At 34.2% G+C, this 25,231-nt stretch overlaps 1 protein-coding gene and 1 long non-coding RNA gene across 2 annotated transcripts in view; one reads left to right on the forward strand and one right to left on the reverse strand.

Moving 5' to 3' along the window:
• Nucleotides 1–19,095, forward strand: part of LOC138698054 (uncharacterized) — a 271,336-nt gene extending 252,241 nt beyond the window's left edge. Inside the window, exon 3 of the long non-coding RNA XR_011331672.1 lies at nucleotides 15,494–19,095. This is a non-coding gene — a long non-coding RNA (uncharacterized lncRNA). The remainder of the gene's footprint in view (nucleotides 1–15,493) is intronic.
• Nucleotides 19,096–20,972: 1,877 nt separating this feature from the next.
• LOC138698052 (acid phosphatase type 7-like) overlaps nucleotides 20,973–25,231 on the reverse strand; it is a 38,779-nt gene continuing 34,520 nt past the window's right edge. Inside the window, exons 9-10 of the mRNA XM_069823735.1 lie at nucleotides 24,953–25,090; nucleotides 20,973–24,052 (exon numbers count right to left, since the gene is read on the reverse strand). Coding sequence (XP_069679836.1) covers nucleotides 23,993–24,052; nucleotides 24,953–25,090 — 198 coding nt within the window. The 3' untranslated portion in view covers nucleotides 20,973–23,992. The remainder of the gene's footprint in view (nucleotides 24,053–24,952; nucleotides 25,091–25,231) is intronic.

Raw genomic sequence — 25,231 nt, forward strand, 5'->3', positions numbered from 1 at the left:
ACACTTAGGAAGACGTATGCTCCATCCATCTACGATGAGACAATACAGAAGATAAGAGATGAAATTAAAGATAGTTCAATTTGGGTTTCCATTGATGAGACTCCCGACAAAGAAGGTAGACTTGTTGGTAATGTAGTTATCGGTTTGTTAAGTGAACAATATTCTGAACGAATTCTTTTACATTGTGATGTTCTAGAAAAGTGCAATAACAAAACTATAGTTAAACTGTTCAACGAAGCTATGGGTATCCTGTGGCCAAAGGGTATTATGTACGATAATGTGTTATTCTTTATTAGCGATGCTGCCCCTTATATGGTCAAAGCTGGACAAGCATTATCTGTTGTATATCCTAAATTGACTCATTTTACTTGTGTGGCGCATGCATTTCATCGTGTGGCAGAAGTGGTCAGAGACAATTTCCCTAAAGTAGATTTGTTGATTTTATCAGTGAAAAAAGTATTTCTCAAAGCTCCCAGTAGAGTTAACGTGTTGAAAGAAATGTACCCTGAAATTCCATTGCCACCAAAGCCAATTTTAACTAGATGGGGTACATGGCTAGAAGCAGTTGAATATTATGCCGAACATATAGACTCTATTAACAATGTTCTCCTTGCATTGGACTCTGAAGATGCAGTCTCAATTGATACTGCGAAAACAGTTACCTGTGACATAAGTGTGAAGAATGACTTAGCTCACATTCAGCATACATTTTCATGCATCATAAAAACGCTCAAAAGTCTCCAAAATAGGCACCTTTCACTATCTGAAAGTTTTGAAATTATAAATAGTACTGTGGAACAACTGAATCGTGGTAGAGGTAAAGTTGCAGATGCAGTAAGAGCTAAGGTGGACACTGTACTTTCAAAAAACCCTGGATATGAAGAACTACAAAAGGTTGTTGCTGTGATGAGTGGTGAATCAACAGTGAAGATTAACTTGGACTTATCCCCAGCAGACATTGTGAAATTGAATTATGTACCAGTTACTTCTTGTGACGTCGAACGCTCTTTTAGTCAGTATAAATCTATCCTCAGAGACAATAGAAGAAGATTCACTTTTCAGCACTTGAAAGAAATGTTTGTAACCTATTGTTATGGTAACAGACAATAAAAATTGTGTTTTGTTGAAACTACATTGGAAGATAAGGTACGTCCATTATATTTTTTGTTTAGTTTGATTAAAATGTACCAATATTTAACGTACATAGTCATTTTTTTATAATTTTAAGTCCATATTTAATTCCATATTTTGGTAAAAATCCATATTTAATTCCATATTTTGGTAAAAATAACTACATATATATTTACATATTTCATATATTTTTAGTCCATATAAATCCGTTCCCTGATCATAATGAATGTTGCTAGATATAGGTCTATCTATTCTTTAATGTTCAATTACTAAAATGTTTTGACGCGTTTCCAATTATGAACAAATAAATTGTGCCTATAATAATAATATATATTTCTCAACATATTCGGTCCTGCTGACCCTTCACATTTCTCTATTCGGGCCAGCATTCCCTTAATTCCCTTACTTGCACTATTTACAACTTTAAATACAGACGTATTTTGACACTTGAAGCCTGATCTTACTATCATGTCCCTTCACTTTCACTTGACCATTCTTCTAATTTATCCACTACTATTCTACTTCCCATCTCTTATTCTCAGTTCACTTAAAAACCATTCCTACCTTCAACTTCATTTCCTACTTTCTCATAACTAACTTAATACTTTCTTCTTGTAAATAACAATACTTATTTAATATATAAGACCTAACTCTTGTTGACTATTTCACTAAAAACTTGAACTACTATTATATTCGCTGTTAAACACTTCTCACACAACACAACATTGAAGAAAGTACAACAGTTCACTTTCATTTATCCGTTACATAGCTGAATCTACAATCCACTGATACACCATTTCCTCAGATTATAGAAGTTTTTTCTCCACTATTGCCCCCTAATTGTACCTATAATGATGTCCTCTATGGCTAAAGCATGCAACTGTAGTTTTGCCTCAAGTCATTATTAATACAGTGAAATCTCTCTAATCCTAACACGTATGGTTCAATAAAAAATTGTCCAACCTAACGGGGTGTCCAAGGTAGAGGGAAGTAAATTTTTTAACATGCAATGGAAAGGAAATTACTGTGCATAATGTTAAGAAACTACAATAATCAAACACTTTGTCATTCAGTTCGCCATTAACAGTTTTGTGAGTTCTTTTTCATTTCACGCTGCAATTTTGTTCCCATGCATTTACAGTAATATTGAGGTCCTATTGTTCAAACTCTTCTGCAATTTTCCTACAACAAACACCATAAAGCAAACGATCGATAACTTATTTCTTCCTTTCAATGATCAATTCCACCAACTTACGCTTATTCATATTGAGGCAGTATACTAACTGCACAAACTGATTCTCACAGGTAAACACCTCAACATAGACTGATTTCTATACTGCAGGCCTACTAAAATAATTTCGCATCATAAAGTTCACTATTATGAAAAATAATGCCCTTTCACTCTATACTCAAATTTAGTCACAGTAAAGTTACAAAAAGGATAAAATGGGTAATTCCAGGAATGTAGAAAGAGGTTCACAGTTGCTGTACTGTACAAGGAAAACCCCTCTCATTCCACTGTGCTAATGGTCCTTATAAAACACAAGGGTTCAATGAAACTCAGCTCTAAGGAGTACAATAAAACAAGAGAATCGTCCAAAATAGAACTATAAGAAGTGTCCAGCTTCCAGGATTAAGGGGTGTCCAACATAGAGGATATATTGAACATGTAAAAGCATAGAAATTTGTCCGTTCCAAGAAAATATGTCCAATATACTGAGGTGTCTGATATACAAGGGTGTCCAAATACAAAAGTCTCACTGTAGTTGGGATCCCTACCATGGCATTAGCGTGATGTTCTTGTTGTCTTAACTTCCGTTGAGGCTCGCCGTTGTGCTGACGTCACGTCATGGAAGACCAGACATGTGCCGGTCTGTGTGTACAGAGATTTATTCGAATCTACCGCACGAATTTGTATTTATAGGCCTACTGTATCTACTAATCAATTCAGCCGAAAACGAAGCATGTGAAGTATTGTAATCATTTTACTAGAAAGACAACTAAGTTTTAATTTAAAAAATGGCAATTGACTAAAAACGATCTTTTGATTGTAGTACACTTTCCCCAAACTTTTTTCCCAAGGATATTTTTCCCAAAAATTTGTATTCCAAATCGTTTGAAATTCTAAATTATTTTTTCCAATCCAATATTCCCATTAATTTTTTTCCAAAGAACTTTGTACCAACCAAAAATGTACCCATTGAATTTATTTCTGTAACCGAATGTTCAAGGAATTCCTGCTTGAGAAAGAAGAGTGGCAGTCCCTCCATGGTTCCCTCCACCATTATGCAATCACTATGATTCCGTACTACAAGGCCTTACAAAGTTTTAGTTGAAACAATAATTTATCTGAAAGCTGACATTACCAATTAGGTTGCTATAGATTTTTAGTGAACTCCATAAAGAACAAGCATATACGGAAACTATGTTCCAACACCTAAAGCTTGATCAGAAGGTTAGAAAATTGAGAAAACGCCAACAAGAAATTCTCGAAGAAAATGCTTACGTAACATTGTGTGAAGTATGAAGAATATGATCACAATATTTTAAATTATTTACGAGCAAGTGGTTACAGTTCGCAAATTATTTGTTATTATTATTTTAATATAAGGGCCTATGTTCCTCAGAATGGACCAATGCTTTAAAAATGTCAAGCAATATTTCGGCGGTTCGCGCAATACCGGGCAGAACTCTAAGCACAACCCGCTGCCGTCATCCAGACTGTAGTGAGCTTGAAACACTTGGACACGTGCTTGGACAATGCCCTAAAGGCGAGCTGCTGATCAATGCTAGACATCATCGTGTACGACATGCTTTGGCGACATCGTTAAAAACTTTAAATTGGGAGATTCATGAGGAAGTACATTGTGTATCATCAGATGATTCTTTCAGACGGGCAGACATTATTGCTATTAACGGACCTTAAAACGGGCTCTTGTTCTTGACCCTACTATCCGTTTTGAAAGAAACCTAAATCAGGCCACCGAAGTTGATATTGAGAAGAAGTCCATATATGAACCTTGTCTGCCTTAACTTTCTCAAAAGTACAACATCCCTCTTAAACAATGGTCTGTCATTAGTTTGCTGTTTGGCAGTAGAGGTTCTATTTCCAAATTCACATGGAATTATCTTAAGGAACTTCACATTCCTTTTGATTATGTAATGCCTGTCCTTATAAATATTATCAAGGATTCTCTTCAAATATTACATCATCATCTGTATTTCAATTAATCCACTTATATTTGCCTTAATCAATTAACTTTCTTTTTTCTTTAATGTATCACATCACATTATATTGTACATGTTTATTGTATTCAGGACCCTTGTGGTCACTCATATTCTTTGAGCTGATGTCTATAATTTAGAATATATATATATATATATATATATATATAAAATATTGCTTTGAAAAAAATAAAGATTTGGGAAAACTTTAATTGTGAATGCAGTTTTTTGGAAATCTAATTTGTTGGGAAAATAAACATTGGAACTGAAATAAATTGGAGAAAAATTTATTGTGAAAATTGTCCTCCACTCTGATCTTTTCCCCCCTTATATGAGGTAAAATGATAAGTAAAATCTTTGTGTGACAAAAGTTGGTTATTTATATAACTTATTTATACGTCTAACCAAAACTCCTTCAGAGAAAACAATTTACGGCTTAAAGATATCTATAAAAATTGTTTTGCAAAATTAAGGTAACTCTAATTTTTACAGGAATACAACAGAATAGACATTTTATTTTTTTAATGACAGGGAATTTATGAAAGCACTTGGATTGCGTGAAATGCTTTATTCTTGGTACGTAATTAAGTTCACGTGTTTTAGGTCTTGTTCCCACCATAGACTCTCACCCCACATTACAAATGTAATCAAATTTATTTTTAATAATAATAATAATAATAATAATAATAATAATAATAATAATAATAATAATGCACATTCCTTTGTTTGATGAAAATGAAGACTCGTTTCTATTTTTTAGGCTTACTATATTTTGTAAAAAAAACATTTTTCACGACAGTGTTTTTGTTGTGGACTACTTACCGCTATTGTTGACAAGCCTTGTAAGTTGGATTTAATCGTATAACACACGAGCTGATTGCTAGAAACACTACTTATTGTTACAGCTTATAACTGCACTAATGCAGTTATACAACATAATGATAGGTTACTAATGAATTACGCCAATTTTCTACAACTCTTCAATATTAATGTAAAAATTATCACGTTCAGTCATATTAGCTGCTATGATGTATCGAATGTATTATAACGCCAACCTTTGCTGATCTTTGTAGCAAAATAATATACTCCCTTGAATGTATATTAATAAACTGACTAAAATGCCTGAGTATTGGCAAATTCTGTTCTTGAGGTTACTTATTTCCTATTGGCCTTCAATGAAGTAATATGAAAAATAAATTAATTTACTCTATATCTTCAACGCAAAAAAAAAACGTAAAAACCTATTCTCGTACAATAATTGTATGTGTTAAGTGCGTACCAGAATTTCGGAAATAGAAAAGACGAATGAATTATTCTCGTCTATTCTAACATTCTCGATTCTGATATAACGCACTTACTACATTTGCATCTCAATAGGCCTATACTATAGCTTTCTAGTTGTAAAATTTATAACACGCATGAAAAAGTAGGCCTACATCTGTTTTAAACTATCATTAACTTCAGAACTTCACAAATCTTCCCAAAGTTAAACAAAGGTCCTATCTTGACTTTCACATTTTAATCGATCTTCTGACACAAGCTCTAATTCGTCTCGAACAATAACTAATGTATATGTTGCATACAACAGTTCAATATGAATATTAAATCCTTCGTTCGACGTTTCCAACAAACAGAAGTAACTGTTTTAGTGTGGCAATAAATCCTATAGCTAGTCCTCCATTTTACGATTTTTAAATTACAGAGGCTATGCAGGGTCGATGAAAGGCCGCTTGGGCGATAAAATGACAGTAGCGGAATGAGATCAGCGAGAAAGTCCAACTACAGGGATGAAACAACTTTGTTCATCACAAATCTCACAGGATTTACCACAGACCGAACTCTTTAACAAGATACCGGTACATTGACACAGAAGGATGTAGGCAGAAAATGATCCTAAGTGTACTGACTGAAAAATGTAATTTTATATAATACGGTGTATGACGAAATAAAAATAGTAATAATATCACCATCATTATATAATCATAATAATGATCTTTATCAATTGGAGCGGGAGAGCAGAAGTTTCACTACCACTACCCCATAATCACACATGATCAGGATTGAGCCATTGGTCTTTTCATCTCTAACAACTATCACCTTTACTTTTTAGCTTTGCTCTAGAATATGCCATTAGGAAAATTCAGGAAAACGGAGAGGGTTTGGAATTGAATGGGTTACATCACCAGCTTGTCTATGCGGATGACGTGAATGTGTTAAGAGAAAATCCACAAACCATTAGGGAAAACATGGGGAATTTTAGTTGAAGCAAGTAAAGAGATTGGTTTAGAAGTAAATCTCGAAAAGATAAAGTATATTATGTCTCGTGACCAGAACATAGTACGAAATGGAAATACACAAATTGGAAATTTATCCTTTGAAGAAGTGGAAAAATTCAAATATCTTGAAGCAACAGTAACAAATATGACACTCGAGAGGAAATTAAACGCAGAATAAATATGGGAAATATCTGTCATTATTATTCGGTTGAGAAGCTTTAGTCATCCAGTTTTCCCTAAAAAAATCTGAAAGTTAGAATTTATAAAACAGTTATATTACCGGTTGATCTTCATGGTTGTGAAACTTGGACTCTCACTTTGAGAGAGGAACATAGGTTAAGGGTGTTTGAGAATAAGGTGCTTAGGAAAATTTTTGGGGCCAAGAGGGATGAAGTTACAGGAGAATGGACAAAGTCACACAACACAGAACTGCACGCATTGTATTCTTCACCTGACATAATTAGAAACATTAAATCCAGGCGTTTGAGATGAGCAGGGCATCACGTAGGGCGTAGGGAGTGTTTGTTGGGAGGACGGAAGGAAAAAGACCTTTGGGGAGGCCGAGACGTAGATGAGAGGATAATAGGCCTATTAAAATTAATTTGAGGGAGGTGGAATATGATGGTAGAGATTGGATTAATCTTGCTCAGAATAGGGACGGACGGCGGAGGGACGGAGGGCGGCAATGAACCTCCTGGTTCTCTAAAAGCCAGAAGTATGTACGCAAGAGATCAAATAAGTTCTGTGTTGAGAATGCTATCTAATGTTGTGTAAGTTAATACTTAATATTGGATTGGTACATAAGTTACCGAAAACTTAACAAAATGAAATTTAAAAAATGGAAATATTTTACAGTTTACATCATGAAGCAAAAAAAAAAGGGGGGGAGAAGGAAAGAAAGGAAAGGAAAAAAGATTCTGATATTATAAGCCAAAACTCTATCACTTCACCCTAAAAGCATTGCTATAATGTTACAAGTTTGGATGGAATATCAGTAAGAAAGATTTACAATGTTATCATTATGTTTAATTTTAATTCATACTTCTGAGAAAAATGTTAATGATTGGAAAGATAAAAAATTGGAAAGAAACTTGATTTTCATCAAGCAATTGCATGATGGAGTGCGTGTCCATCAATTTTATTTATCTTCATTCTGTATAATAATTTTATCAACATCTAATCCTTTGACCCATTCCGTCTCCAATCACATAAGGATTATGGTAGACTTACATTCGTAAGCGACTGGTCTCCTTGATCTTAAGGGCTATTCTGTATTTCTCATTACACTTATAAGATTGCTTCTTCTGTCCGGTTTCTATATTGAATTTTGTGAGATCAGCAACAGAACTACCGATGTAATTTAAAGGTAATATTCATTCGACAGCTCTATCACAGAGAGTAATGCATTGTGTTATTCAATATAAGCCTACACCATTTTCCTTTAGGCTAGAATTTCGGCCTTGCATCCACCGTCCCATCCCTCCACAACTCGGCCATCCTGTTGATATTGAGACAGGTCGGCGGGTGTATTCAGAAAGCTCAGCAGCATCAGTCAAAGAGAGGGAGCTACAGGCCTATTGAAATAGGATGAGTGGCATCTCAAAGGACGCTGGATGGAGAGCATGAATATACTGGTTGGTTGTACGTAATATGGGATGTTTGTTTGCATTCTGGACGACGGTTTCCAAGGAATCCTTTTGCAAGCCAACGAGCCTGCTTCAACTTGCCAGTGGGTGTTTTCTTTATATGTGCTTCCGTTCGGTTTTCCTATTATTCACTCTAATTGGCTTTGTATGGGGTACATGTCCGACGCACCCGGTCGGATTCAAAACAGCTTGTGAGTTATTGTTTTGGTTTTCGTAATAGGCGACATTAGTCTAAATTGTTAATTTTCACACAGATGAAGGGAACTTTTAAAGGAACCCTTATAGTGTAAGTAGCAGCTGGCTTCCTCAGAATCAAAATGTGATCGTTTGCACATTATGTTACGAAATAAAAAATAATAATAAAGCAACAACAATTTAAAATATCACCACTGAAAAGAATAAAGACGCAGACGTTGAGCATTAGTTTACTAGAATATATATATATATATATATATATATATATATATATATATATATATATATATATATATATATATATATATAATAGTCAGTAATAGAGAAATCAACTGTTACAAAATATAGCCTAATAACAGACCCATCTTCAGTTACAAGCCGGAGCATGGATAGGTTTGGCAACGCTGAGTGGAGGCGGGTGGCATGACGTTTGACGTTTTAGTGCTTTGATTTCGTTGCCACATGTACATTTTCGACATTAATTGATACAAAACTAAGTGCATATGATCAAGATTTAGTGTATTGATTGATATAAGTAATTTATTACGGGATCCGAAATGATATTTTATTTGAGTTTCAGAATACCGCGTAAGTACTTGCATACAGCCACTTATAACTTTAAAAAAATTAAAATCATATGTGTTTTTATTGATGGTACAAGAGAAAATAAATAAATACTTAAAGAAATGTTACTTGTACCAAAAATAAATAAAATAACGACGTACTTTCGCAATATCCTATTCCAATCAATTAACCATTATGTGACTAGTAAACTGACAATGTTTTGCCGCTTTATGTTGTTTCACCTCTGACGTGAAAGGTCTAGGATATCATATGCATTTTAGTTTCATGTGATTATCTGTCGTGCTTTTCTTAAATAGTTCAGATGCCCAGGAGCAGTTTTAGTTTGAACCTCGCCAGGCACCATAAATAAGCTTACTGTTATCCTAAATTATTTGTTATACATTTTCTAAAATATAATTTTAAGTAGGCCAAGTATAAAGATCTATGACAAAATGAAGAAACATACCTCCAACATAATACGTAACAAAACACATCGTTATCTATTAAGTATGTGCCAATTAGCGTAAATTCAGTGAACTTTAAATCCTGTAAATACGAAGTGAAAAGAAACATGTTTATAACTAATTTAATACAAAAGAAATAATATTAATAAATAAACCTTGAAAACCAAGAAAGTGAGTGTATGCACCTATAAATTATAGGTAGTTCTGACGTATAGAGGCATTCCGAATCTTCAACAAAACTGCAACATTTATGGGATCACAAAACAGCTGTTTACAATGAACTTGAACATCAACGGCGTAACTTTATTGATATAGACTAGCAGGCGAGACTCAACAATTTGGCTAGAATTCTGATACACCACAAACCACAAGTAAGACTATAAAAATATAGTTTATACAATATTTAATATTTAGAAGAATTGTCAATCACTTTGTCATTAATAATAACCATAAAAATTGCTAAAGACTGCAGCCATATTTTCATTTCTTGTCGTGTTTTTATCGCCAACACGCACACATCAACAATTAATGTTTGGTACGAACGCGAACATAATTCCATCGACACACACTTATATTGTAACATTAATTTACATTGAAAATCGGCATTAGCACCAACACATATTCTGGATAGTAGGCCTCCATTTGACAGTTAATTACAGTGTTGCCGACGTATGGCTACGGCTTGTAACTGAAGAAGGCTCTGCCTAATAATAATAATAATAATAATAATAATAATAATAATAATAATAATAATAACAGCTTCAAATATCGATATGATGGAAAACAAAAGAGGCAGGCATCAACTGACTAGGATATATTATATATTTAATTTACTTAAATATATAAAGAATGATAACAACATGATTTCAAGAATATTTCGAGATGCTGGAATTCCGAATCTTGATTATCGCTCGAAAAGATCGGCCATCGAAGAAATGAAATTTTCAGTTCCAGTAATCCAAATACTGAATCAGGCACGTGAGCCTAGATGTTGTGTATGCTACTGCTCATTGCGATTATAACGCTAATAAATTAATTTTATAGAATTCCTTTAATATTTAGAACACTTCATCGTGCGAATTTATTAAAGTTTTAATGTGTCCCCCTTTTCTCAGAACGTTTACTATAGCTGCTAAGTCAAGAGTTCTTGTTACTAGCGAGCAATGAAAAAGTTGTTTAAATTAATAAAGACATTCTTTTAAAGCTATTTAACATTACAAGGAAAATGTTTTCTTTTTTTCTGTTTTCTTTTCTTCTTAAGTATAATAAATTCAATAGCTATGTATTTTTTTCATCTACATTATAAAAAGTCTTTAGCCTAACGTTAGTCAAAATCGTGCACATTATTGTTCTAGTGCCTTAAAATATTATCATGCCAACTAAAAAGTAATTACTTCTATTATGAAGGCATAACTTGTGCCATAATAGCATAGACTATAACGTTATAGCATTAGTCAATGTTTAGGAAACGAGCGTACTGTAGAGAGTTCCCTAATAATTTTTACGAATGAAATAACTGTACTATAGCATTATTATCAACGCATTTCATATCTTATATTTTATGCGACAGTATTATAAAACAATCAATAAATAACATATCAAGTTGTAATGATTTTTTACTCATGACGGGTACTTGCCTTTTCGTAATTCACCCATATGAACCCAGTTATGTAGACCAATTTACCGACCAGAATGAGCCATAAGAGGTGATGAGATGATATGGTGTTGAGATTTGTTATAATGCCGGAGAAAACCTCTGTGTTATTTGGACACAAGTTATAAATCGGGGATACATGGGGATCGAACCCGGGTCCACAGGATTATAAATCCAGAGCTCTATCTACTATAGAGGATTTCACGTTAAGAGAAAAGCACTGAATATATGGGGGCTGTTCCCATCAACTATTTATAAATGTTTTCTTGAGAATTAGTAATTAATTAGTTCCTTTTAATTAATCGAACACAATATCTTTGAGAACTAGAGCGATTTCATGCGCTAAAGTATTGTTACACTTCTTAAATTACCATAGGCTACATTTAATTTACGAATAACGGAGTAACAGCTAAATTAGTAGAATAGTGGACTTCAACAGACAAGAAGGGGCGGTACAGTTGAGGCCAAGATTTCACACTGTTAAAATAAGTATAACATTGCCTGCGATGTTTAGAAATATATGTAGGCCTATACTTCATGTAATATGCTATAATTAGACCTCGGATTTTAGACTAAATGCCAATTTTTTCTGCAGAAATAAACTAACACTGCTGAAATAGTTTCAAGTTCAAGTTTTACACAAAATGTTAACATTTGGTATGGGCTTTATGGTGCGTAAATACCTATTTTTTCCCATTATGAGTTATTTTAAAGTTTTAGAGTAGAAAAATGCCTATTTTTGTTTTGTTAATATGTTTTTTTTTTCGTGTAGCAGTAATAGCCTTTATTAAAAATAAATGTGTACAATATCAGCCATTTAGTATTTGTTTTGGAGGATTGACTCGGGACTCTCAGAATGAAGGTGTTGAGGTGTATTGAAACGAGAGAACCCCGAGAAAAACTCCGCGCGCCCGCTTTGTCCACACAAATTTCTTCCTGGCTCAGATGGAATCGAATCCGGGTCGCCACGTTGGAAGGCAGGGAGGCTAAAGGCTGGTTCACAATGAACCGGGAACGGGTACGACAACGAGAACAAAAACGGAAATATTGTTAAAATAAATGTACTTAATATTATTTCCGTTCTCGTTGTCGTTTCCGTTTCCAGTTTATTGTGAACCAGCCTTAACCAGTCCGACACGGGCGAGACATTTTTAGTTCAGCGATGAAAGAGGAAGTTCTGGCTCAAAGACATTTTAATAGTTTGGTTGCAGGAATGAAAAAATTCCCGGAAAGTAACAGGTTTCTTTTAGCATTTGAGTGGGCTGTATGAATACAAAATAACAGTGTCGCGTGGAACGATAGACCTATTTTATAAGCGCAAAACTAACAAAGGTAAAGTCTCACAACAGAAAATTTAGGCTTATATTATGATCATTGACCATTATGTCCTGCAAAGCCAATTATGAATAATGTGTTAATAAGAAATTAATTAGTTTAATTGTAATATTGAGACGTATGTGTCAGCAGCCATACAGAGCAATGAGGCCAATGAATTCATTCATAATAAATTGATTGTTCATAATTTAAGACATAATAAATGAAGTTCCTAACTACAATAATTTTACTGTCTTTATCACTGTATAGCGTGATAAATAATAATAATAATAATAATAATAATAATAATAATAATAATAATAATAATACAGCCTGTGAATGGCCTAGACCGACCAGCCGGATGCTAGACTCACGCCCGAAGCAGAGGTGCACGATCATCCAACCAGAATGGAGGTATCGTGTGGTTAGCACGATGATCCCCCAGCCGTTATAACTGGCTTTCGCAACCGGATTTCGCTACCTATCATAGCTCCCCAAGTGCATCACGATGCTGGGTGGGCACCGGTCCCATACATTGGCCGAAATTTCATGAGAAAATTTCTTCCCCCATGAGGACTCGAACCAGCGCGCATTCCGTAACGCCAGTTCCTAGGCAGGATGCCTTACACCACTACGCCACGGCGCGGTGATACTTAATATTCACTAATTATTTGCAACGTTATAATTATTGTAGGTGGAGTGGGTAAAAATATTTAGGTGCCCAAAATCGTATTTCCAGCTGCCTAAAATTGTATTTTTAGGTTCCTAAACTGTATTTTAATGTCTATTTTTTATTGTTTTATAACCTAGTTCAGGTATCCAAAAGTTGGTTAATGGCCAAAATGTCCAAAGTTTAATTGTAATGTAGCCTATATAAAGTATATTGTAGGCCTATTTTTTTTTTCAAAAATCATTATGGCATTATTAGGTTTTTTCAATCATTTGGACTCGACATGCCTATTTTCTGTGATAAACTGTACGTGCTGGGAAGAGAGTGAGACAGAGATACTATAACTCACTCTTTCTTTTAACGGAGGCACCTTGCAGCAACAGTGTACTAAGCAAGGCTCATAAGATCAATGCTTTTTTCTTAACGTGGAATCCTCTATAGACTACCGTGGTAGCTAATTTGTAATGACGGGTAGTTTGATATCATGGTCTATGAAGAAAGGGGTTGCTATCACAACAATGATATATTAAATATGGTATTGAACGGCATATTGTTTCATAATACCATTAACTTTATGGCACAAGTTATGCCATCATAATAAAAGTCATCGTGGCTAACGAGAAAGACAGGCTATAGCGCGACGTCACATTCTTAGTCATAACATGGCCAACATTGAACAAGTTTATACAGGGTGATTCACGAGGAAAGGTCAAAAAGTTAGGAGACGATATCTTAGGCTATTTTGAGTGAAAAAGTCATATGAACATAGGTCCGTTTTCGAACGATGGCAGAGCTAGATGCATTTTTTTTTTTTTTTTTGGTAAAACGTTTTGCCCCAGTGTGAATCAGACGTTACCATATGCTGCTGATGTGAGACGTGAGACAAGGTCACCAATCGCAATGAATGACGTAACATTGGAATCTGCATTGTGAGCAATGTAGATAAGAGAAACAAACTGGGTGGTGGGGCATTACAAATGTCCAATCGCCTGCCCTTGTAATGACACAGATCCCGCAGATAACACAAATAGCCTACACTATCACTTATCAATTCACAGCAGTTCAGTCAGCTATCTACAGTACAGTAGTTATACAGGTATAGTTAATGAAAGTGTAAGTTGTGTTTTTCAAGATGCCTTATAAATTTTCGAATACAGAATAAGCCGATTGTGTATGTTTATGGTTTGTGCAATGGAAGTTCCTTGCGTGCCTTCACTGAATATGAACGGCGCTTACTGAACAGAAGGGTACCATATCGAAGAGTACTTACAGTCTATGGGGTTGGATGAAATACTTATTATAGCAAAGGAAGGGGGAAACGAGAGAGGCGCTAATCGACCTTATTTTGGATGCGGCATAGAGAACAGTTACTTGCAACTCTCCCGCGCGATGAGCGCCCGAGCGCAACAGTGCATTGAAGCAGAAGGAGGTACCTTTGAAAATGTGCGAAAACATCCACCCCGACATTTAGAATATTAGGTATGTATGCATACGTAAATATAAACTTAAAATTGTCCGTTATCTGTCTCTAAATGCGAGTTAGTACAATGGAATCTCAGAAGTTTTTGTGAAATCAAAGAGCCATATCCCCGTAACTGTTCGAAAACGGACCTATATTCATATGAACTTTTTGACTCAGAATGACTTTAGAATTCACATCCTAAATTTTTTACCTTTCCTCGTGAATATATATATATATATATATATATATATATATATATATATATATATATATATATATTCCACACCGCATTTCTGTATACATACTACCCATAGCCTTCTAATTACAATATATTATACCATTAATCTAAACATAGACGTGAGTTTTTTGTAATTTGTTTTTGTCCGTAACCCTACCAAAACAGTTCACCCACTCTTCTCTGTCCTATTTATACCTTCAAACTAGCCTATTTTATTTCCTAACTCATTCCCCCACAGTAGCACCTTCTCCATTCCCTTTCCAGTCACCCTCAACACTTCCAATGAAGTCAGTCTGTCATTTATGTTCTATTAAACTTTACCTTCGTTCATGCACTGTTTAGCTTCTGAAAACTTTCACTATATTTTCTCAACACTACTTTTGTTTCTTACCTTTGACTATAACGCATTTTGATTTTCCTTATTCTGTCACTTTCCATATACCTCCTACCCTATTTTCACTTTACACTTAATATTCTGCTTCACTATTCTTTTCCTCACCATAATTACCATTCCTCGCCCACTTATTATTCCTCCTCCCTGTTACCGTTTGTGCCCTAATTTTACTTCTTATGTGATGGTGTCTTGTATTGCTCAGGAGTTCAACATGTGGGCAATAGCCGAGGACATGGACCAATGTTTCTTTCTAATTTCAGTGTCTGCAGTGGGTTCCATCCTGACTACGTCCATGGAGTGATCTAACAGGAGCAACATTATCTTGTAACTTTATAGTGGTTCGCCATTCAGCACTACTCAATCCTTTTTGTGTTTCCAACCATCTGTTTGCAAAAGAACACTCATCATAAAGAGCCACACCTTTGCCGTGTGTTAGTAAACACCATTCATTAAATTCCTTTTGCCATAAATGTTTTCTTATAACATGAGAACTTTTAGAAATAACATTTTCTTTTTCATCAATTTCCAGCAATGCAAGATATTCTAATTTATCATCATTGAGGTTCTGTAACATATTTATATAATCATTGTGCGATTTTTCCAAGTACACAACAATTGAACTGTTCAATTACAGCTTCCCATTGAGTTCTGTAAACTCCAAGGCCCTTGACCTTTTATGAAGAGTAAAGCATGGCATCTGGTGTAGGTATCCGTTGGAAGGTGCAAAATTTATTTTACAGAACTCTCTATCATCTTGTCAAGAGTAATAAGAAACGTTTTTGGTATTTTCAGTTTGTTAGAATTTTGAAAGCAATAGACCAGAAATGATGTAATGAACTGATTAATGATTTAATTTCTTGTTCTGGTTTAAGTAGAGGGCTACCAACAAGAAGATTCAGGCTTTCTTTTAGTTCATATGCTTTTTGGTGTTCGTCAAATATCACTTGGTCAGAGATGTTTACTCAAAGATATCGAACTGTCTCATTATGTTGTATGGAGCGGATTTCACAATTAGCGTTAATGGGCAAAGGTAACTGACTTAGAGGCATTCAATGTTAATCCAATTTCTTCAAAATGTTGGAGGGCTATGTCAATAAGCAACAATGAATCTTCTTGTTATTTGCAAAGATAATGTGATTGTTTGAGAAACCAAGCACTGTAAGTTTAGGTAGACCTTTAACCAGTTGATAACCATACTTTTCAGTAACCATATTCTCTGATAGCTCATTCAAAATAAAGTCTGTCACCATATTATAGATTGCTGGTGATAGTAGTGCACCCTGCATTACTCCCCTTTTAAATTCAATTGATGCAGTATGCTGATCGTTACATTCTATGATAGCTGAGTTGCCAGTTTGCAGAGTCATTATTATATGTCTAAGCTGTTGTGGCATAGAAGCATGTTCAAGTCAAACAGAGGTGTCACAAGTAATACTTTTGGGTCCTAGAGTAGATTTCATATAATGCTAAATGTTTAATAATTAATCCTTCACTCTCAAATTCTTTTCATTTTGCAGCTGAAAACTGTTGCCAAAAATGTTATAAACATTGCCATAAGAAAGTAAACTACGGTACAGAGAGTAACAGAAAAATGCGACTCTGCATTTCAAAACTATTTATTTTATTTTAGTAGGTTATTTTACGACGCCACCTGGTTTCGCGGCCAGACGCGCTCACCATTACTCCACAAGTGTGGACTCAAGACTGTTTAAAATTAAGTCATGTAAAAATATTGTTTTCTTGACAACAAGTACTCTACTAGATTTATTCAAAATTACACTGCTACGACCTCATTCTAGTAGTTTTTATGTTGCATAAATATTTAAAAAAATGTGAGGCTGTGTATGAGAATCTGCACTTTGTTGTCGTTTATTCAACTGTTCGAGAACAGGTTTGACCCCACAGATATATAGAGAATAAATCGGCAGTGTTCTATGTAACATCATTGGCTCTTGTGAAGGTGAGTGAGTGCCGTGTTGATGCGTGGTCATCCATATTGCTTCACTGTAATAGTTCATGAGAACAGACACTATTTACTGGTTTCCTTTTTTATATTTAAGGTGTAAATCTAATTGGAGTCTGGATTATTAATACTTTTTAAAATGATTAATATCTGCATGGTATTTGGGTATAATTTTTCTTACTCTAACAGAAAGAAACAAGGAAAATAAGACGTTTCAATACCGTTGTAAGTAATTCTAGGCCAAAAGTATCTGCATCCTGGAACATTATATATATCCAATGTGTCTAATGAATTACTTCACGTTTTGGTTGAATATTTAAAATACAGTATATACGTTCGTTATAGAATTTTGAAGAAATACATACGAGAAGCATGGGTAAAGACAATCAACAGTGAAAATTGCAACTGACTACAGCTTTGGGAGTGAGCTCTCAACATTTCCATCCTGAAGACATGGATTACACGGGACATACCACGAGACTGAGAGAAGGAGCTGTTCCCAGTGTATTTCCTTCCTATTCTTGTATTCTATATAAATTTGAAAAAAACCACATGCTGCCAGACAGAAGCCACCTAGAGAAAGAAAGCATGTCTTCAAGGGTTGATTCCAATGTCAGTGAAATCAATACACTGTCCAATGCTGTGAAGTAATGGTTAGCATGCTTGACCGTTAACAAGCAGACCCGGGTTCAAATCCTGGTTACCTGGTTGAGATTTTTCTGAGAGTTTCCCTCAATCCAGTAAGAGCAAATGCTGGGTAGGCCTAACTGGACCCTGCATTCATTTCGCTGATATTATCACGTTCATCTCATTCAGACGCTAGATAACCATAGTAGTTGACAAAGTGTTGTAAAATAACCAATTAAAAACATCAATACATCAGAAACTGACAGCTGCGAAGTAGGTGTAAATTATGGTGAGAGTTACATGTGACAGTAGTAGTTAGTGAGTCTGAACAATCAACAACTCGAAAGAAAATTAATGATCGAATTAAGTGAGAAAACAGATGAGCTTTGCAGTGCAAGAAAGATAATCAAGATTTTTTTTTACAAAAAAGTATGCTGGCATGAGAAAAAATAGTATATATTCAGTTATGGAAAGTAACATCCCTACAAAATCACAGCATACGCAAATGAACTGAATATATTTTGTTTAAATATTCACGTATTATACTTAAATCCATTTGATTCTTAAGTTATTGACTGATACGAGTATTATCGCCGAGCGAGTCGGAGTAACGACCGGCAGATCAAAGAAAAGGTTAACAACAATAACAGACCTGTCGATTGCATACTGTTCTAAAGCAATCCTGGATTGCCATTGGCGGCAACAGTTTTTTGTAGAATATGATTGGAGCGGTGGGACTAAAGAACCACAATCACAAGCGACAAACAATGACTTATAAATATCAAAGACTTGCTGGTCGTTACTCCGGCTGGCGCGGCAATTTTAATTTCATTATCATATTTGAAAATCCAGAAAATTATGGAATCAGAGAATTTAATAAATATAAGCTTGACCACAGATCAATTTACATTTCACTGGCTACTTTAAAGCATTTGCAAACAATTAACATTCTTAATAATGATAATTGAAAATGGGCCTGTATTACCTAGTAATGTTAATAATGAATATCCAGCAATCGGATTAGCTACTAATTGGACAGCTAATATTTTGTATACTGTACTGTTTGGATATTAGTATCCCTAGCATTTTACGTGACATTCCAATAATACAGATCAAACAGAATCAACATATTTTGTAGGCCTATATGTAAATATCTTGATTATTATTTGACAATTTTTACTATTATACATAACATTTCAGTGATGATTAAGGATTAAAGGAATAATCAAAGCAGAATGAGTTGTTTTTATTGCACACTTTTTCCTCCATTTATTAGGCTATATTTACAATAATTGTAATTATTACAGTGTAACCTAAACAACATTAGGCCTAAATCTTTCCTGATTTATTTAGGTAACTTTATTCTAGCATGTATTTCTGCCTGAGGTAAGCGGATGTCAAATTGTCAACAATACAACCTAATTTCAACATGTAACAGATGTCACACTTGAGCTCAAATAGTACGTTTCCATAAATAATAATTCTGGTTTCCGTATATTTTATCAGTGGATAGGAAATTTACAACAAGCAACTGTGACATTTGTCTTTTTTCGAAGTTCTCGTAAGATTTTCTCATTGATTTACATGCAGTTCACGAGTGCGGCATAGTGAAGCAAGATGGTGGCCGAGCGCAAGGTTAAACTTCAATAGCAAAAGCAGCATCGCTGGGCTGTGTTTGAACCTTACAAGTGACAGCAGTAAAGCATCACTCATGAGGCAACTAAACCAAGATATAATGGGGATACGATGGCCAGTTCCTTTCCCCCCTCCAATGCATACATTGCTGACTAGTAACCTATTACACTAGTCAGACTTCAGATGTATACAAACAATTTATTGTTCTTCCTCGGACATGTATTGTCAAGTGAGATGATAATAGATGTACATATCAGGCAGAACCTCAATCAGAGATATATCTGCACTTTAGTAATAATAGTAGAAATGCGCACAAGTGTGCAAAGTTAATGTTTTCTTCTTCTTCTTCTTCTTCTTCTTCTTCATCTTCTTCTTCACTATATTCCGAGATGGAGTTTGTTTTTTCTCTACAGTCTAATATATGATATGTACCACATTTGCTGTTGCACAATTTACACACGCACTTTCGTCTTGTGTATGGAACTTTGTTTCTTGGCATAGTTTGTGGTGATATCCATGCACTGTTAGTCCGGTGTGCCTCATCCGTTGGTTTGGTTGGGTCCAACTTCTATCTATTATGGTGCTTGTAGCATAGAACTCCTCTGGTATTTCATTACTCTTTCTATTTTTCTCTGCTAGAAGTTCCTCGTATGCTCTGGTAGGTGGCAGTAGTAAGTTGAATCATAGTTCCTCTATCAAGAAAGCTTCTCTCGCTAGTATGTATACTATTCTGGAGGGCGTGTACTTTAATACACATAAGATTCTTTTGATGTATGTGGCTTTTAAGTTTTCCCAGATTTTGAGATTTTTTTTCTTCATATACTCCCATGTGACCTGAATTCCATATGTTAATATCGGAATGATTTTTGCTCTGAAAGGAGCCATTGCAGTTTCTAAGGACATTGCCTGCAGATGTTTAAATTTCGCTGATGGCCTTGATGACTGTCCTGCCCTGTCCCTTGTATGTATTGTAAAAGTCTTCCCTGTGGTTTGGAAGGTAACTCCAAGGTACTTGAAATTGTTCATTATATTTAGGTGGTACGCTCCACGAGTTATTCTAGCCCGTGTCGGTAATCTGCCACCTTTGCGACATATATATATATATATATATATGTGTGCTGACATTTCCACTGGCCTCATTTACTGCCTCTATTACATCTCCAGTTGCTATGTTGTACAGCAGTGGACTTAGGGGGTTTCTCTGTAGTAATTATTTATTTGCCTCAGTGGTCTAGATGAGCTTAGTGTGTCTTTTACTACTACATTATGTTGTTGTATTGTAAACTGTTTCAATAATGTTGCTGAGATACTTATCTGTACCGATCATTGCTTCCAGTTTCTTTATTAGAATCTACACTTTATGAACCCTATATTAAAAGAAGGTGGGTAGTAACAGAAAACATAAATGGATATTAATTTCCCAGTCAATGCAAGAAATATGCAATAAGCAGGAAGTCACGGTGCTTGAGTAAATAACAAAAGATATATCATGTAGAAATAAAGAGTACAAAGAATTGTAATATGCCAAGTTTTATACATTTTATTTACTCAAATATTGATCATTTTTATTACAAAGATAACCATACCTATGTGGGTTAGACCATATAGTTCTAAAGCAAGATTGTATCACAGTAACGTTTTTAATAATGTTTCACAATATATGACTTAATTAGGTGTTTAAGTATTGCTACTTCACTTATTACTATAGCTGCAGCTACTATAGTTATTTCACAGTATCAAGACTTCATACTTTTACAGCACAGGTACATACTTCTGGTTTTAATTCTGAAATTTTTTACTCAAAAATTACCTTGTACTTTATGTTAAGGAAAGGAAAGAGGAGATGTAAGAATACATACACACGCTTTATTGTTCTGCTTACACTCTGATTGTACAGTAATTAATTAATATTCGTAACTTATTTTTCTAATCATTATAAAATCCTTAACTGACAAATTTATGCCTTAATAAATTCAACAACCACAACACCACTGCAAGCTATTGCTCAAACTGTTTCTTACCAGGAAAACATACATTAACTAGATATGTGAAGAAACAAATGTAAATTTCTCATTTTTATCTATAGTTTTTCGAATTACAGTATTTTTTTATATTTTATTATAAAACCTGAGGTGAAGATGCAATCCTACAATTATCCCAAGTAGATAAAAATGCTGATTATTGAAGTGGGTCTTCTGCATTATGGTACAAGTCGAAAATGTTATTGCTGTTGTTGTTGATGATGGTGATGGTGGTGGTAGTGGTGGTGGTGGTGGTGGTGGTGGTGGTGGTGGTGATGATGATGATGATGATGATGATGATGATGATGATGATGATGATTATCATGGTAACAAGGGTGGCAGTGGTGATTATGATGATAATGATGGAAAAAGAAGGAATAATGACTCTAGTAAAGTTGCCATAACTTTTACACCTTAGCATTTAATGTTTTGTGAAATTGATTAGGCCTATTGTTCTTTCAACCTGTCAATTACTTTCTTTCTTACTTACTTACTTACTTATGGCTTTTAAGGAACCCGGAAGTTCATTGCCGCCCTCACATAACCCCACTATCGGTCCCTATCCTGTGCAAGATTAATCCAGTCTCTATCATCATATCCCATCTTTCTCAAATCCATTTTAATATTATCCTCCCATCTACGTCTCGGTCTCCCCAAAGGTCTTATTCCCCTCCAGCCTTCCAACTAACACTTCAACCTGTCAATATCCTGCAAAATATAAAATAAATATGAAAGTAATTAATTATGCATAATACAAAAGTGATCAAAATAGGCGATTTTCTGTAGCATGTGTAATACAATAAAAAAAACCTGTGCATATGTAAAGGAAGAGAAACACACAAAAGCAATGTGTTAAAGAAAATCAGTTTTACACGTTGCGACTTACTCTGAATTGCAAAATTTATGAATCCATTTTTACATAGTGAGTAATGTGTATTTAAATTAAAATTTACGGATTCTGCCTTAGAAAAGGTTTTCATAGTGTAAATTATCTTCACAAATTGAGGAAGCCCTGTGCATAAAACATAAAAATGTTCATTAAAAATGTAACATTCTAGAACTACGAACTTTTATTAGGAGATTATTGTGCCCAAAGCACTGAAACATAGAAATACAAATCACATTATAAAAAGAATACTGAATAGTTAATAGTTTATATTATTCTTTTAAACTTCTTAGGCCCTAGTGATAAATCCAGTAATGTTTGTGTATTTATTGCGATTGGTTTAACCAATATATATTTACAATTTAATCATGCTATGTACAATTTACTGATATGTATTTTTGAATACTTTTACCGATACATAATTAAACTAAGAAACTCACATTTATATTTCATTACTTGCACCCATGTACCGGTGTTACGAGCAAGTATTATGAAGTAACAGTAACGAAGTATGTATAACTTTCAATATCACAAGAACATAAACACTAAACGTGTCTTGCTCGGAAGTTGAACAAATTTTCTTGCATAAACATGATTGTCGGTTTTGTATATATATAGTGAGCTCTGGAATTCATCAATTACAAAAAGCACGTTGAATGGGACAAGCTAATTGCTAAAATTGAATTTGGAAATGAGGTAAGCTGTAAAGAAATTAATAACGAAATAAATGCTTACCTTCAATTATGAGCAATACGACATTTTTTTTCTTTTTCACGGTAACAAAACAAAAATCATTCTCACTGTACTACACTACAGAAAGAAAGAAAAATGTTTTAATATTTAAAATACTTAATTTTCTATTTTCTTTTATGATTCATAAAAATAAGTTTGCTTTGGCTTATCAATGCACTATAATAATGAACCGCATGTTATTAATTAATCCTCAATATAGTAACAGTATTATATTTAAAGACTCTTTCAACTGCAGAGATTATTCATATTAGAAAGACAATTTTCACACATTACGCAAAATAAAAATAAAAGATAAAGGTGTTAATGTATCATGACTGATACGAAAAGAAAGTAGTCAGGATTAACGCAGATATCATAACTAAATCAAATATTTTTATACTTATTCCAATTCCAATGTATCCTACCAGAGGCAATGAAAGTTGTCACTAATATTATTGCTTATTGCACCTCTGTTGAGTCTAAACTTATCAAAAAGTATAAACTGGCAACATCGAAAGAATTCTCTGTTGCAGTCTAGTCACTAAAGTCAAATATGGAGATCTGTCCCAAATTAAATTTTATACTGTAGGAGAAATGCAGGCCTATCTGTCATAACCCCGAAATTTGCAAGTCACATAATATAATATTACAAGGTATAGTACTATAATATCAAGTAAATACAATAACAAAAAGTATTTTCTTTGTTATATGTAAAGAATAATATTACAGTCTCAATAAAAATAAAGCACTAATTCATTATATTCATACCAATATCATACTCTCTTCCAATGATGAAGAAAAATCACCATTTTTATGTTTGAAGGATTTTTAAAGTCCATAGTAAAATTTTTCCATTCTTCAGATCTGATAAGTTATAGTTTCTTTACCAGTAAATTTATGCATATGGCTTATGATCATTTTTAATTAGCCAAATGTGGTCAATTACTTCGCCTTCCTGTAACAAAATGCAAATTTGTTTCAGTAACATGTGACGATAATGATACTGTAATACTTAAAGATATGTCAACCATGCTTAAAGTTTAAATGAAAGGTGAGAAGTTAAAAATATTCAGTACTTATAAAGCACAGTAAACACGTGTATTTATCGTTGCTAATGATGTTGAACATCCTGTAACATTTTGAATGGATATCACGGTCTATAATATTAATAAACCTTCTCTTTTCTCCCTATATGTGCATGCTTTTTATTTTATGCATATTATTAAAATAATAGAAAAAACAAATTTCACATTGCATTTTAATAAGTAGTATATGATGTTTAATTCAATCATCTTCACAATAAATGATTGAGACAAACAACATACAGATAATCTCAAAAGAAAAATTACATTGCAAAAGATGAATAATTAGTGAGCTGAATTACATGGCTTCCCTGACAAAGTTTAGACATTTACGAGTCTGCAAATTTGATATATCTTAAGGGACATGATACACAGTAGACTCTTCCTAATCCAGCCATTCCTTGCATAGAAGGGTGCCGGATTAGCGAGAGTGCCGAATTACCGAGAGTGCTTAAAAATGTCATTTAATGCAATGTTATAAGTTGCGCCAATCACTCCACCTGCACTTGTAAATCGAAACTATAACATTCCACATGTGGCTGTGTGGCAGGCATGTGTATACATATATTATAAAATGTATATACGTGCATAAGTAATACAGTATAACACATGGCACTACTGCAAATTTCCCAAAAAAAAAACTGTTACAGCAGAAGTGATAGGAAGTATATTCGGAGGAGGCCAGATAATTAAGAGGTCGGATTACTGAGGGCAGGATTAGCGAGAGTCTAGTGTATTCACAGTTTTATTATTAAACAGTTCTTATCACGTACCTTATCCACAGATATCTGTTCAGTGTATAAGTGTGTTTTATTGAACACACGTAATCTCATGTAGCCATAATCTGTGCTTCGGAATGCTGACCAGTAAGGCAAATCTCCCCTAAATGGACTGATGTCTTCTTTGCAGCCCTGTGGAATACAACAAAACATGTGTTGGTACGGTACTTAAATACAAATCCAACATGTGTAACTTCAAAACTTTTACATTTATAACAGAAAACAAATTTTCAAACTAAGAAGGGAACTGTTAATGAGCTAATTCCGAAACTT

This window comes from Periplaneta americana, chromosome 4 (assembly GCF_040183065.1).
Source record: "Periplaneta americana isolate PAMFEO1 chromosome 4, P.americana_PAMFEO1_priV1, whole genome shotgun sequence".
Taxonomy (NCBI): Eukaryota; Metazoa; Arthropoda; class Insecta; order Blattodea; family Blattidae; genus Periplaneta; species Periplaneta americana.